At 45.8% G+C, this 15189-nt stretch overlaps 1 protein-coding gene across 4 annotated transcripts in view; it reads left to right on the plus strand.

Moving 5' to 3' along the window:
- The first annotated feature begins 1190 nt into the window (after positions 1-1190).
- The window catches only part of SLC18A2 (solute carrier family 18 member A2), a 70207-nt gene continuing 56208 nt past the window's right edge, over positions 1191-15189 (plus strand). The window contains exons 1-4 of one of the 4 annotated variants that reach the window (XM_030568328.1): positions 1191-1307; positions 3464-3535; positions 4220-4370; positions 6284-6635. In XM_030568328.1, the coding sequence (XP_030424188.1) occupies positions 4250-4370; positions 6284-6635 (473 nt within the window). In that variant the 5' untranslated portion in view covers positions 1191-1307; positions 3464-3535; positions 4220-4249. Of the gene's footprint in view, positions 1308-3187; positions 3292-3463; positions 3536-3725; positions 3810-4219; positions 4371-6283; positions 6636-15189 lie in introns of those variants that run through there. The other 3 variants (XM_030568329.1, XM_030568331.1, XM_030568330.1) reach the window with 3 other exon arrangements.

Consider the following 15189-nt stretch of genomic DNA (forward strand, 5'->3'; position numbering starts at 1 on the left):
CTTCCCAGCAGAGGTTGCTCTATCTACAGGTGGAGTAGGCTGCTTTGGGCCCTGGGGCAGCTGGGCCAAACCTGAGTGTGATACTGTGTGCTAGCCAGGTCACAATGCCACTCACTGAGAATTGGCTCACCTACCACCTAAGGGTGGCCAGGTCATATCTGAGTGGTGTGCCCCCCACTTCTACCATAACCAGGGAAAGATCAAAAGGATTGCTGCACTATCCCTCCCCCCACCCGCCAAGTCTGACATCCCCTCCCAGGGGGGCAATCCCCAGTTGAAAAGCTGTGTTCCACAGGAAATGGGGGAGGGGGACACAGTACACTGAACTTTTGCCTGAAGGGGCAGATTGTCTTGAGTCTTCCTAGGCATGCAGGGAATTTGAAGTGTTGGAAAGGTTTTCCGAAAAACACACACATCTTCTGTGTGAAGCTTATTAAGGGTATTTCGCTCACTCTTCCAAGTTAATCAGGAACATGTGCCTCTTCTATTGAGATATATTTAACTATATCCTGTAGCATAGCTTCCCTGCTCTGACACCCACATCCTGGGATAGATGATTCTTCCTACACCCATGTGTCTGTTAGTTGTCTCCTTCCCAGTGGAGTGCATGCCAGCCTGCCTTACCGAACCAGTTCCAGGAGGACGCATCCAGCCTAGTTCGCATTCCCCTCGCACGCAAAAGTGGGTCCGTTTCACACCAACTCCCACACCGGTGGCGAGGGAACTTATGTGCTAACTACCCGCATGCTGTGCCACGAGTCTGTGTGCTATGGATCCTGCTGCGGGCGAGCCTAGGAACTGCAGGAGCGCCCTGCTGAGCACCCAAATCCCGGAGCCTGACTCTGTCCCGGCCACACCAGGAACCTCCAGCAGGCTAAATAAGCACCTCGCCTTCCCCTTTGTCTGTTCGCGGAGCTCCCAGCCGCCGCCGGGGCGTTAGGGGGCATCTGCAGGGAGACAAGCGGCTTACTCTGCTCCCGAGCTTCGCGCTAGCTGGGCAGGGGCAGTCAGCAGCAGCAGGCGGTGCCGCGCCGGGGCCAAGGAGCTGGGGGTGAGGCAGGGGCTTGGGTTGGCTGCGGGGCTGCCCGGGGCAGGGCGCGCTGCTGCAGCCCTTGCCCCAGAGGCGCCTGGGGGGGCGATAAGCATCTGGCGTGACGTCAGGGAGGAGGCTGGTAAGTGGCGCTGCCAAGAGGCGCCCGGGGCTCTCAGCGCTGCTCCCCCCGGCCCAGCAGGACGCCAGAGCGGAGCCCAGGCGGGCAGGACCCGCGGAGAGCGGACGGAGACCAGCAGCAAAGGAGCCGCGCCGGGTAAGCGCAGCAGCAGCCGGGGCGCCCCGCGGAGCTCGCCGGCTAGTCCCGGGCTGGGAGCGAGAGATAATGGGCGGGAGCCGAGAGTTGGGGGGCAGGGGGCCTATGTGGGGGGCAGAAGAAGAGGGAGGGAGCAAGGGCAGAGACGGGGAGCGGTGACAGAGGGGGGCAGAGGGCTGTGGGGGGGCAGGGATAGAGGTGGGCAGTGGGGGGCTGTGGAACGTGAGGGGGCAGTGGCAGAGAGGGGGGAGCAGTGACAGCGGGGGCCAGGGGGGATGTGAGGGAGCAGTGACAGTGGGGGGTGGGGCAGTGACAGTGGGGGGCTCTAGGAGCGTGAGGGGGACAGTGGCAGAGAGGGGGGGAGCAGTGACAGCGCGGGGAAGAGGGGATGTGAGGGAGCAGTGATAGTAGGGGTGGGGGCAGTGATAGTGGGGGGCTCTGGGAACGTGAGGGGGCAGTGGCAGAGAGGGGGGAGCAGTGACAGCGGGAGGCAAGGCGGATGTGAGGGAGCAGTGACAGTGGGGGTGGGGGCAGTGACAGTGGGGGGCTCTAGGAGCGTGAGGGGGACAGTGGCAGAGAGGGGGGGAGCAGTGACAGCGGGGGGAAGAGGGGATGTGAGGGAGCAGTGATAGTAGGGGTGGGGTCAGTGATAGTGGGGGGCTCTGGGAACGTGAGGGGGCAGTGGTAGAGAAGGGGCGCAGTGACAGCAGGGGCCAGGGGGATGTGAGGGAGCAGTGATAGTGGGGGGCTCTGGGCGCGTGAGGGGGCAGTGGCAGAGAGGGGGCGCAGTGACAGCGGGGGCCAGGGGGGATGTGAGGGAGCAGTGACAGTGGGGGTGGGGGCAGTGATAGTGGGGGGCTCTGGGCGCGTGAGGGGGCAGTGGCAGAGAAGGGGCGCAGTGACAGCGGGGGCCAGGGGGGATGTGAGGGAGCAGTGACAGTGGGGGGTGGGGGCAGTGATAGTGGGGGGCTCTGGGAACGTGAGGGGGCAGTGGCAGAGAAGGGGCGCAGTGACAGCGGGGGCCAGGGGGGATGTGAGGGAGCAGTGATAGTGGGGGGCTCTGGGAACGTGAGGGGGCAGTGGCAGAGAGGGGGCGCAGTGACAGCAGGGGCCAGGGGGATGTGAGGGAGCAGTGACAGTGGGGGGTGGGGGCAGTGATAGTGGGGGGCTCTGGGAACGTGAGGGGGCAGTGGCAGAGAAGGGGCGCAGTGACAGCAGGGGCCAGGGGGATGTGAGGGAGCAGTGACAGTGGGGGGTGGGGGCAGTGATAGTGGGGGGCTCTGGGCGCGTGAGGGGGCAGTGGCAGAGAGGGGGCGCAGTGACAGCGGGGGCCAGGGGGGATGTGAGGGAGCAGTGACAGTGGGGGGTGGGGGCAGTGATAGTGGGGGGCTCTGGGAACGTGAGGGGGCAGTGGCAGAGAAGGGGCGCAGTGACAGCAGGGGCCAGGGGGATGTGAGGGAGCCGTGATAGTGGGGGGGCTCTGGGAACGTGAGGAGGCAGTGGCAGAGAGGGGGCGCAGTGACAGCGGGGGCCAGGGGGGATGTGAGGGAGCAGTGATAGTGGGGGGCTCTGGGCGCGTGAGGGGGCAGTGGCAGAGAGGGGGCGCAGTGACAGCGGTGGCCAGGGGGGATGTGAGGGAGCAGTGATAGTGGGGGGCTCTGGGCGCGTGAGGGGGCAGTGGCAGAGAAGGGGCGCAGTGACAGCGGGGGCCAGGGGGGATGTGAGGGAGCAGTGACAGTGCGGGGGCTCTGGGCGCGAGCGGGGCAGCGGCAGAGGGGGAGCAGTGACAGCGGGGGCCAGGGGGATGTGAGGGAGCAGTGACAGTGCGGGGGCTCTGGGCGCGAGCGGGGCAGCGGCAGAGGGGGAGCAGTGACAGCGGGGCAGAGACAGATTACTGGCCAGCCAGTGTTGTCCTTTCGATGAGACTGTCACACCTCCAGCCTCCCATCTGCCTGGTGGTTCGGAATCGGGAGCGAAGCGCGAGGTGAGCTCTGGCCGCAGCAGCAGCTCCAAGTGAGAGCAAAGCCTTTGATCTGCTGATTGGAAGGGCCGAGGTCCCAGCATAACTCAGCCGTAGGACAGTGAATGGGAGCAGCTGAGTGAGACAGAGGACTTAGAAAGGGGGCAGTTTGCTAGACGCTCTTGTTTTCCTGCAGATTCACGCCAGGTGCTGCCTTCTCTCCTGAGACGGGGCTCCCAAGAACAGTTCGGCCGCACTATATTTGGAGGTAGGCAGGCATGGGGCAGGTTGAGCCCGATCAGGGGGTACAATGTACCAGCACGGCTGACATGGCCCCGTTAGTCCCTGCAGAATCCAAGCTTCCTTTAAAGAAATAAGTTTCTAGCCCGTAAGGCTAAGAAGTTCGGTAAATATGAACCAGTGCAGGGATGAGTCTGCAAGCGGAGAGGAGGAAACCGCGCTGTATCACCTCTGTTTGTGGGGAAGGTCCCAAACCCAGCGGAATGGCTGCGATTCCTCTGTGCAGAACCGATGGCTGAGGGGTAAAAGGCATAACGCGGGAAGACAGGAGTGAAGGGCTGAGTAGATTTGTTCCATTTCTTTGCAGCAAGAAGACTAATCCTCCACCACGTATTGGAGGCCATTGTGCTAAATTGATGGGTTGCGGGGGGCGGGAATTTCCTTCACTTTATGACACACAATAATGACAATTTGAAGCCAGGATTTAACTGATCATTTTGAGAGAAATATCAGGCTAGTCTAGGATTATGGGTAGAGATCTAACTACGCCTCTGCCGTCCACCCCTGAGTAAGAAAGAAACTAATCAGGGTCTACAAATTTCCCCTATTGCCAGAAATGGGGAAACAAACCTGCGCCAACTAAGCGGGTCATGAAAGCAACAGGGAGGCAGCTTTTCCTGGATTTGCCTAACTCTCCTTTATATGTTTGCAGTGTAAGTCGTTGCCTGAGGGAGCCTAAGCCATGGCTTGGAATGAATTCAGTGTCCTCAGCTGGCTCAGGGAGAGTCGGCAGTCCCGAAAACTAATTCTGCTTATTGTTTTCATTGCATTACTCCTGGACAACATGCTGCTTACTGTAGTGGGTATGCAGAACCTTTCTTTCCAGCTTATTTTAACAACAAAATCTTCTCAATGGATGCACTGAACAGTCTGTGTACAGTATCTTCTTCTGCAAGTTTGATTGGTGTTTCTTTCTAAACAATATATTCTCTGCAATACATTTTTTCAAATTATATATGAGATATTGTAGATTTTGCACAAATACATACTCTACTCATCCACTCACCTCATAGTTTTGGTTTAGTTTATATTTATTAAAAATACATGATAATTGTCGAAAAAGTTCTTCACAGAGATATCAGTAATTTCTAGTGGGAAAAAGTTATCTGTTATTTCCTAAATGATTTTAACTGTTCAGCGTTTTCTTTCCTCTGTGGTCATGCAAACCAGAAGGACAGGCTAGATAACACTTGAGAAATATGTTTCCTCATGATAATTCCTATGCACTTGCCCCATTGCTCTTATGAGATGATTTTGGTGGCAAAGCAATGTTATTTAGTCAGACTAATATGAAGGCCTTTTAGATAGATTTTAAATAACTCATAACTAGGTTTAACAAAATCAGCTTTGATCAGAACAAAGATTAAGGGCCCAACTGTGCAACATTGAAATCAACGGCAAAAGTTCCATGGTATAGATGCAGAACCTAACCACATATTAGGATAGAATACTTACAGTTAAAAATGCATTTAGAGTTCAAGTTTTTGAACATTTTTAACTGATTGTTTTAGAAGTCCTCATATTCGTATAAATTTAGATACAAAGATGCAAATAAAAAAAGTCAAAAACAAAGGAAAAATACCAGTTTGTGTTTACACACTTGTAGTACATTGATATACACGTATAGATTCTACAGATTTGACACCTTGGGCTATACCATGGCAGTTTTTAAACTAAATTCCTTATTTATTTCATTAGGAAGATCAGCTTAAAAAGAAAAAAAAATGATGGCACAATGTGGTCTCTAATGAAAGGCTAATATATATTTTTGGCAAGTAATTTTTTTTTTAAAGGAAAAATGTTATCTTGTAAACAATATATGCATTTCATTAGTTGTTCAATAGTTATGTTAGAAGACCTTTTATGTAACCTCAGTTTGCAGGTTTGCTGAAAAAATATATTTCAGAACCATATATAGTTTCAGACCTTTGCAAGAGGCAATACACGTTAACTGTTGATTTTGTTACTAATATTTCCTGATTAAAAATTACTGTGTCATCTGCTTTTATTATTTTAAAAATACTAATTTTCCTTTATTATATATTAATCCAGTTAGGATATAGCTAATATCTTAAAACATGTACAAAATTTTACTTTTAAATGACTTCATTTTATATGAACTGAAAACCCTCTCACCAATGAACAGCGTGAACATCTTAGATCTCTACTTATTTAATATAAAAATAATATAAAATCTTTTCCCTCTGAATAGTGTTATTCCGAGCAACATTTATTGAACATAATATATTTTTATTGGAAGTGCCCATGGTTTAAATGCCTTCTTAGCTCAGTAAGTGTTTCTTGTAAAAGTATCACACGACAAGACTGGACAAATAATGTCTTGGGGTTCCTCACATGTTTTGCCCTTAAATAGTACTTGTGTAGACAGTCATGCCTGTCAACATAAACTGAATATCTAGGGAAAAGCCTTGCAGAAGTTGCTTATAACTATACTTCCTAATTATATTTCAGTACAGTGAGTATTTTTTTTCCTGGAATAATGTATGTTGTTATAATTCTTTGCTGAAGGCACAATAATAATGATAAAATAAAAATAAAACCCAACAAACTCTTTATCATTGTTCTATATAACAAAGCCCTATTTTTATTTGTTCTGATGTTACATTTTCTGTGATAAAGTATGCAAACTAATGAAATTATGGCATTTACATACAACAGATACTAAGTTACTTACAAATTGTGTTTGCTTTTCCAGTGCCAATAATTCCAAGTTACTTGTACAGCATTAAACACCAGAAAAATGAAACAGAAATCCAGACTATGAGACCTGAGATAGCTGCTTCAACTGTGGTCAGTTTTCAAAGCATCTTCTCCTATTATGACAACTCCACAATGGATACTGGAAGTCAGTCTGATAGGACAAGATCAAGAGATTTGTTTCATACTCAGACAGAGCAAATGGTGGTAAATGTGACTAACGTACCATCTGATTGCCCCACGGAAGACAAGGACTTGCTAAATGAAAATGTCCAAGTTGGTTTATTGTTCGCTTCTAAAGCCACTGTGCAGCTAATCACAAACCCTTTCATAGGACCAATGACAAACAGGTATGTTATTTCTCTTATATTGTTAGCATTTTATACTAAGATTTTACTATAATCAGTATTTCAAACAAAGATTTATTTTCTTTTTCTATGGCCCCGACTCCCTGGAGTTCTCATTTTTTTTATAGCCACTGGAATATGCTTGACTATCACATCTGCTTTATAACTAAAGGTTTTTCAAAGTAAACTGGTGTATTATGCTTGAACCATTTTGCTATTTTAATAATCTAATTTCTTTTCTCTTAACTCCTCGGTCTGCATATCTTTATAGAAGCTTTTACTGAAGCTTTTCCTGAAAGGGTCAGTCAAAAATACCACATTACTGGGCCAGAAAGACAAGATGGGTTCAGTAACTAAAACAGCCAGATCATTGTGAATAAACCTATAATGTGAGAATTTGATATTGAAGTTGTAGGCAGCATTCACAATTTTTTCCTTGCATGTGCTGTAGAGACTCATTATTTATAGTGCATCTTGTGAATCTAGGACTCTGGTTAATGTTCTCTATCAGCTCATAGTGAGAAAAAAAAAACGCAAAGCTGTGCTGGACCTCAGTGGGAGAGGGAGCAAGACTATTGTATACAATACATAGTTGATGCTTTGTTGTTCCATCACTGAACTACACTGTAGGAGGCTAGATCCTCAGCTAGTGTTAATCATTTTACTTCATTGAAATCAATGGTGTTGCATTGATTTACACTAGCTGATGTTCTGCTCGAATGTCTTCATACAAAAATGTTCTTTTGTAGATGTCATATATGTGGAAATATTGAAAGTGTGATTAAAAGGGACATTGCTGAAAATTTATTTGAATGGAATTAGAACCACAGATATAGTATTCATACTATTAGTATTTCATCAATGAAATTCAAAAAGAAAATAAATGAAGCACAGTGTTCTTTGTTTGGAGATAGCGTATTTATAATTGTAGTTTATTTTAAGCATTTCGTGTAAGTGGAACAGACTAGAGGTTATTTTATTGATAATAGCTCAAGTAGTACAGAAATGACAGTATCATAATAAGTGACATGATGAATATGTGGACAGCAGTGCCATGTGCACAAAGTACAATACTTGTAAACTTGATAGATTTTTTTAAACAATTGTGGGAGTTCCATTATTAATTATGAAAATGAACATAATTTTAAAGCCCCTTTTTAATGTTAATGATTTGTGTGCATGTTCCCCATTGAAGCAATTTCTTTCAATTCCTGGGCATAATACTATATGTTACCTAATCACTTGTTACGTGTTACCTAATCTGTAAAACGTATGAGAATATAGGATCAAAGTTACTTCTGATTTTGTTTAAAGTCAAAGCATTATTTTCTGTGTTTTTGTGTTTTGTGTAACTTGTTCTTTCAACAGTTTGCTCTCTGGAAAGTGTTCTTTGGCAAGCTCTCTATTATATTATCCTGGTCAGATGGTTTTCTTTTGTTGGAGCATGCAAAGCTTATCATGCAGGCCTGTTATACAAACAATCAAAACATTTTTGGGAGTACTAGATATTTCTGCTTCTGAAGTCAAAACAGATATCCCTCTTAAACCTTTGGGTTTGTCTATACACAGAAGATGTAACAGTTTAACTAAATTTTTTGTGATATAGAGATATATACTGTACTACAGCGGGGTTTGCACTGGTCAAATCTTCCATTAAATCTGTACAAGTTTGTGTTTATACTAGCCTTTAAACAAGATTCTCTCTCATCTCACCTCACACCCCCTTGCAAAAATTTGATGTGAATATCTAGTGGAAATAAGGGATTTTTTGTTGCTGATGAGCAACTCCTATCAATTTATTCATCAACGGTCGTCATTATGATAAAGGTAGCATGTAGATTATTTGCCTAGATTGGTACATTTTGATTATAATTTTGCAAGGATATATCCCACACACAGACACTTTCATATAAAGAATAGTCATCTTTTAATAATATGCCATTTACAAGTATTCTGTTGATTTTTTTAGTGGTCAATTTAAGTGGTCACACTGATAATACAGTTTATGTAGTATCTTCAGAAAAAATACACCGTGGAAGTGCCTGGAAGCCACAGTGTGTGCATAATTATGGGTTCATATCTGTTTGTATTTTATGAACATAGTCCTGATGTACCTGTGTCTTGGGAGGGGTGGCATTGCTCCTGTGGAGCTGTGTTCTGGGAAGGATATTGGATGTGATTCCTGCTGGGGCACAAAGCCTGCACACAGATGGCCCTGAGCTCCTGTGGATCTTGAGGGATCTGTGTGGATCTCTGGGATCCACTAGGTTTGAGATTGGTCTGCCTAGCTTATTTATTTATTTTAACATGGCTATCCCCTCCTTCCTATCAGGACAATGTAGGGCTAACTTTCTGAGAGGTTGCATACTAAGATTTCCTCCAATGGGAGGGAATGTTGTGAGCCATTGCATTACCTACCATGTTATACGTGGGCAGTGTAAAATTTATGTTGTCCTTAACTATTAATTTCCTGTTTAAGTGTTTGAGCCTTGTAAACAAACAGTATATTCTTTTTAAGTATACAGAAAAGAATGTGATCATGACACAACAACCCTAACAAGGTATAATTTTTACCTTGATCTCAGTATCTAAATACTTTCTTTTGAGGGATGTTTTAAGGAAAATGTCATCAATTAATATATTCATCACCTCACAGCAGAGTTTTTTGGTGAAGAACTTATAATAGCTGTTTCTCTCTCTCTGTAGGTTAAATAGAAAGTGTAACAATATTGATTTATTATAGGTGGAACTGGTAGCACTGCCTATAGTTAAAGTTGCCACAGACTTCTCTTTATAAACACTCTGTTTTCAGTTGTTTATAACTTTGCTAATCTAAATTGTTCAGGCTGAGCTTTTCCATACTGGGTATTTTCTTCAAATTGAATTATTTTTGGAAAGTTTCAATAAAAATGGTTCTGCTATTTTAAAGAATGGGATTGGGAAAAAAATACGTTTTGTCCATGTTAAAAAAAAGTCATAACCTTTTTGGTGAGAAGCTCAGCATGTTTCTTTCTCAAAAGAATTGCATGTTAATGTTTTTGTTTTTAGATTACTGGGGAAAGAATGATATTTATTTTGGGTTATTCAGATTGTATGAAGAAATGTGCCCTTTCAAGCACTCAAGTTTGTACTTGATGCCACAGATAATTACATTAATTTCACTTTGCAGCTGCAACTGGCTCTCTTTTACTTGTTTTTAGAGTTTCTCAGCATTTTTTCCCATCTTTAATTCACTAATCTAATAATTAAAAATTAAAACCACCTCTAACTACACAAAAGAAAAAATGAGTGAGTGCTGCTAACTAATAGCTGTTGTAAATTCCAGCATCATTCAATGGACAGCTGACAAAATACAAATATTTCTTAGAGAACTAGGGGTATGTCTACACAGAAAAAACTGTGCCTAGACTAGCTTACCTGAGCTAGTTTACATCCAGCTAGTATAGGAAACAGTAACAGTGCAGACAGTGCAATGCAGTCAGGATAAGCCCTGTATGGATCTTGGGTACATATTCTGTTCACTAGCCTGCTCCAGCACCTCCACTGCGCCGTCTTACCTGAGGTTGTGTCTACACTACACTATGCTTGCCTCTGTGCTCCCAGATGGGAACAAGAGGAAGCCACCCAGGGCTTCTTGCCTCCGGAAGGGAGACCCACATCCCGAGTCAGGTCAGCTGCTATGCTCTCTGCAGGAAGCTGGAACTCTGAGGGGTAGCAGGGCTCCCAACACAGAGTGTGATGTCTGGACAGCAGGCCAAGTTGGGAGCCTGGTGGAGACCCAGAGACAGTTTCTTGTCAATCTCCAGGAGAGCCCTGAAATTGAGAAGAATGACACCCAACAGTGGATGTAAAGAATGCAGTGTCTACACCAATGGTCTCCAACCTTTTTACACCCAAGATCACTTTTTGAATTTAAGGGCAACCCAGGATCTATCCTGCCCTTCCCTGAGGCCCTGCCCCTTCCCCAAAGCTTCACTCTGCTCACTCCACCTCACCCCCCAGCCGCCCGTCGCTTGCTTTCCCCACCCTCACTCACTTTCACCAGGCTGGGGTAGGGGATTGGGGTTCAGGAGGGAGTGTGAGCTCTGGGCTGAGGCTGAGGGGTTTGCAGTCTGGGAGGGGGCTCTGGGCTGAGCCTGGGTCAGAGGGTTGGGGTGCAAGAGGGGTTGCAGGGTGCAGGATCTGGGAGGGAGTTTGGGTGCAGGAGGAGGCTCTGGGCTGCTGCACAGTGTTGGAGTGCAGGAGAGGGTACAGGCTTCTGGCTCTCGGAAGGGGGGTCAGGGCTGGAGCTTGGAGTGCAGGAGGGAGTATGGGGTGTTGGCTATGGGAGGGGGCTCAGGGCTGGGGTTTGGGGTGCAGGAGGGGGTTTGAGGTGCTGGTTCTGGGAGAGGACTCAAGGCTGGGGCTTGGGGTGCAGGACAGGGTTCAGGGTGCAGGGGGAGTACAGGGTGCTGGCTCCAGGAGGGGGCTCATGGTTGGCAGTTGGGGTGTGGCTACCTGCTGGGCAGCACTTACCTGCAGCGGCTCCTGGTCTGCGGTGCAACGTGGCTGCTGCTAAGGCCGGCTCCCTGCCTACCCCGGCCCCACGCTGCTCCCGAAAGGGGCCAAGGCACCCCTGAGGCCCCTGGGGGAGGGGCAGGGGGCATGTGGCTCTGTACCCTGCCCCTCTCTGCAAGCACCACCCCCGCAGCTCCCATTGGCCGCAGCTCCCTGTTCCCAGACAATTGTAGTGGCGGGGGCGGTGTTTGCAGGCAGAAGCAGTGCACAGAGGGAGACCCTCCCCCTCCAGGGCTATGCTGGCTGCTTCCGGGAGCGGCGTGGGGCTGGAGCAGGCAGGGAACTTGCCTTAGCGGCAGGGCTCTAGCTTTCTTGCCGCCCCAAATGTCGAAGGGAAAAAAACCCAACCCCCCGATTAAGCTGTCGCCAAAGTGCCGCCGAAGAGGAAGAGAGAGTGAAGGATCCACCACAGAATTGCTGCCAAAGACCCAGATGTGCTGCCACTTTCTATAGGCCGCCCAAGGCAACTGCTTCCTTCGCTGGTCCCTGGAGCTGACCCTGCTTAGCAGCAGCCCCGCTGCACCGCCAGAGATCGTGATCAACTGGGAAATCCTCTAGGATCAACCAGTGGATTGCGATCAACCGATTGGTGACCACTGGTCTTACACATACACACTGCATTGCCCTAACTACAGCAACATAAGTCCTTTGTCTCTCGTTGTGGTGGTTTTATGATGTCAGCATAGCAGGGGAGTTACATTGGTGGAAGGAGCATTTGAGTATGTACACCTCCACTCTTTTGTCCATGAAAGCTGCCTTTTGTCAACAAACTGTGTGGGTCTCATACTGTTACCTGTGCTAGCTAGATTCAAGTTAGCTTGGATAGGGTAGCCCAGTGGTTCTTAAACTTTTGTACTAGTGACCCCTTTCAAACAGCAAGCCTCTGAGTGCGACCCCCCCCCATAAATTAAAAACACTTTTTTTATATTTTACACTATTATAAATGCTGGAGGTGAAGTGGAGTTTGGGTTGCCAGCTGACAGCTCACGACCCCCATGTAACAATCTTGCGACATCCTGAGGAGTCATGAGCCCCAGTCTGAGAATCCCACCCCATACACAGCTTTTGTTGTGTAGGCATACCCTTTGTTTGCCATGGAAGAGTGAATAGCACAGTCTGCTTTCACTCTAAATATTGGTAAAAGTCACTTAACAAAAGCAAATGTAGAGCTAGATTGTGGCTTTTCCATAAGCCCACAGGCAGAATCTAGTCATGCTGCCTCAGGAGCAGATCAGGGATCATATAAGTCAGTCACAATTGATCCCTGCTTTCTCACCTGGATTGGAGTGGAGTTGGTAGGGCGTTATCTGCTGCAACAGGAGGAGTCACTTTACCATATCTGGTAGGGTTTCACATGCCCTTCCCCCCCGCCCCTCCCCAGACTTTTGAAAAGAAGCTTAGACTGGTTCGGAGGTAGATGATGAAAATATTCTCCTTTGCCATGATGTTTCCACTTCATAAACTTGATTGATAGTGAATCATGTCCAGCTTCCACATAGTGGCAATTTCAAGTATTTTACTATTTCTACCCTTGAAAATGGGCTCCTGCACAAGCCAACATCAAAATCTACCTAGGATTCAAATACGATGGTATAATTTGACTTTATTTAGCAGACAGAGGGACAGAAACAAAAATTAGACACCTACTGAATGTTTCAGAAAGCAGCCATTTTGAAGTCTTGCAATCTCTAAGTGTTAGTTGAATTTTAGATTTTATATAGAATTTTCTGCTAAGAAATTTCACACTTAAAATCCTCCCCTATGCTTGACAAGACAAGTTCAGGGCCTCATTAATATCCTTAGTGAAATAACACAAACTCGTACACCACATTGATAAACAAATAGCGCTTGCCATATTCGCAACCAACATCAACTTTTGATATATTGAACATCCACAAGGCAAGAAAGTTAAAAGTATGTGACCAGGCTATACTTTTCCCTCAATGATTGCAGCTTGAAGTCAGTGTGTCTTGTGCTCCTAAGTGACTTCAGAGTTGGATATTCTAAAGCTCCTAGGGGCCTAACTTTTGGCTTCTAATTTTTGAAAAATTTGGCCTGTGTGTATAACAAAATGTTTGTGAACTTCTAAAATGTATTGAAGTATAAATATTTTTTCATTGTTAACACTGAAGCAATTTTGTTTTGAAGTGACAAAGGTTTTAATGCCACCAGGTCAAAGATTTTAATGCCACTAAGAGAAAAGATTAATATAAGTCAGTTTTAGTTCCTGTTACTGCATATAGATATGTACTGTGCTTAACATTAAACACAAGTAATTATTTTGAAGTCAGGGGAATTATTCATGTGAATAAAATTACATACCTGCCTAAGTATTTGCAGGGTGATGGCCTTAATTTTCAGTATTTTGTTTTTCCCTGTAGCACAGGGGTAGGCAAACTATGGCATGTGTCCCAAAGGCAGCACGCGAGCTGATTTTCAGTGGCACTCACACTGCCCGAGTCCTGCCCACCGTCCGGGGGGCTCTGGATTTTTATTTAATTTTAAATGAAGCTTCTTAAACATTTTAAAAACCTTATTTACTTTACATACGACAATAGTTTAGTTATATATTATAGATTTATAGAAAGGTACCTTCTAAAAACGTTAAAATATTTTACTGGCACACAAAACCTTAAGTTAGAGTTGTCATAACATTTCTTCCCAGATCTGGACCTTAGCATCCAAAATATGGGTGTTAGCATGAAAACTTCCAAGCTTAGTTACCAGCTTGGACTTGGTATTTGCTGCCACCAGCTAGGAATTATACAGTGCTTAGCTCACTGTGGTCTCCCCAAAACCTTCCCTGGGGGACCCCCAGACTCAGATGCCTTGAGTCTTACAACAAAGGGAAATAATCCCCTCCCCTTGTTTCCTTGTTACTTCCTCCCAGACTCCCCTCCCTGGACGACCCTAGGAGATTCCCTGCTTCCAGTCCTGGAAACACAAGCACCAAGAGAGCTAACCTCTCTCCCCCCTCACCCAGAGGGTATGCAAAGTCAGGCTTAGTAAATCTAACACAAAGAGATTTTCCCCCTGACGTCTTCCTCCCACCAATTCCCTGGTGAGCTGCAGACTCAATTCTCTGGAGTCCCCACTAAAGAAAAACTCCAACAGGTCTTAAAAAGAAAGCTTTATATAAAAAGAGTGAAAAAGGACATAATATATAGTCTCTGTATCAAGGTGACAATGTACAGGGTCAATTGCTTAAAGAAAAAAAAATGAATAAACAGCCTTATTCCAAAAAGAATACAATTTAACACATTCCAGCAACTACACACATGTAAATACAAAAGAAAACAATATAAACCTATTGTCTTACTATCCTTGTACTTACAACTTGGAAACAGAAGATTAGAAAGTGAGGAGATAGAAAAATCACTCTCAGAGCCTAGAGGGTCAGACCCAAGACAAAGAACAAAGAACTCACACCCAAAACTTCCCTCCACCCAGATTTGAAAAAGTCTTGTTTCCTGATTGGTCCTCTGGTCAGGTGTTTCAGGTTCCCTGTGTTAACCCTTTACAGGTAAAAGAACATTAACCCTTAGCTATCTGTTTATGACAAGAGTGAATAAATTAAGACTCGGCACACCACTTCTGAAAGGTTGCCGACCCCTGCTGTAGCAGTTTTGTAAAATTCAAGTAAGATGCCTTTAGCAGTAGTAGCATTTAACCTCCCACTCCCTAGCCTTTATAAAATGTAGTACATTATAAATTTTAATCTAAAGTTGCAATAACACAAATCATCAAATTAGATTTAGAAAGTCTCAACCTGAATTAAATAAATTATTTTAAAAATAAGTAATTTAATTTAATCATCCCACACTGTCAAAACCAGGGTGATAAGTGCTTGAAATGTTAATTATGGAGAAACCATCTACTTTCTACAACAAAGCAACATCAGGCAGGCCAGAGACTGAAACCTTTGTCCTACAGCTCCCAAAACACAGCTCGCTAGCCCTCGAGCTGAAGAAAGTCACCATTAGCTGTCTGTTATAGAAGT

This window comes from Gopherus evgoodei, chromosome 7, assembly GCF_007399415.2.
Source record: "Gopherus evgoodei ecotype Sinaloan lineage chromosome 7, rGopEvg1_v1.p, whole genome shotgun sequence".
NCBI classification, from domain to species: domain Eukaryota; kingdom Metazoa; phylum Chordata; order Testudines; family Testudinidae; genus Gopherus; species Gopherus evgoodei.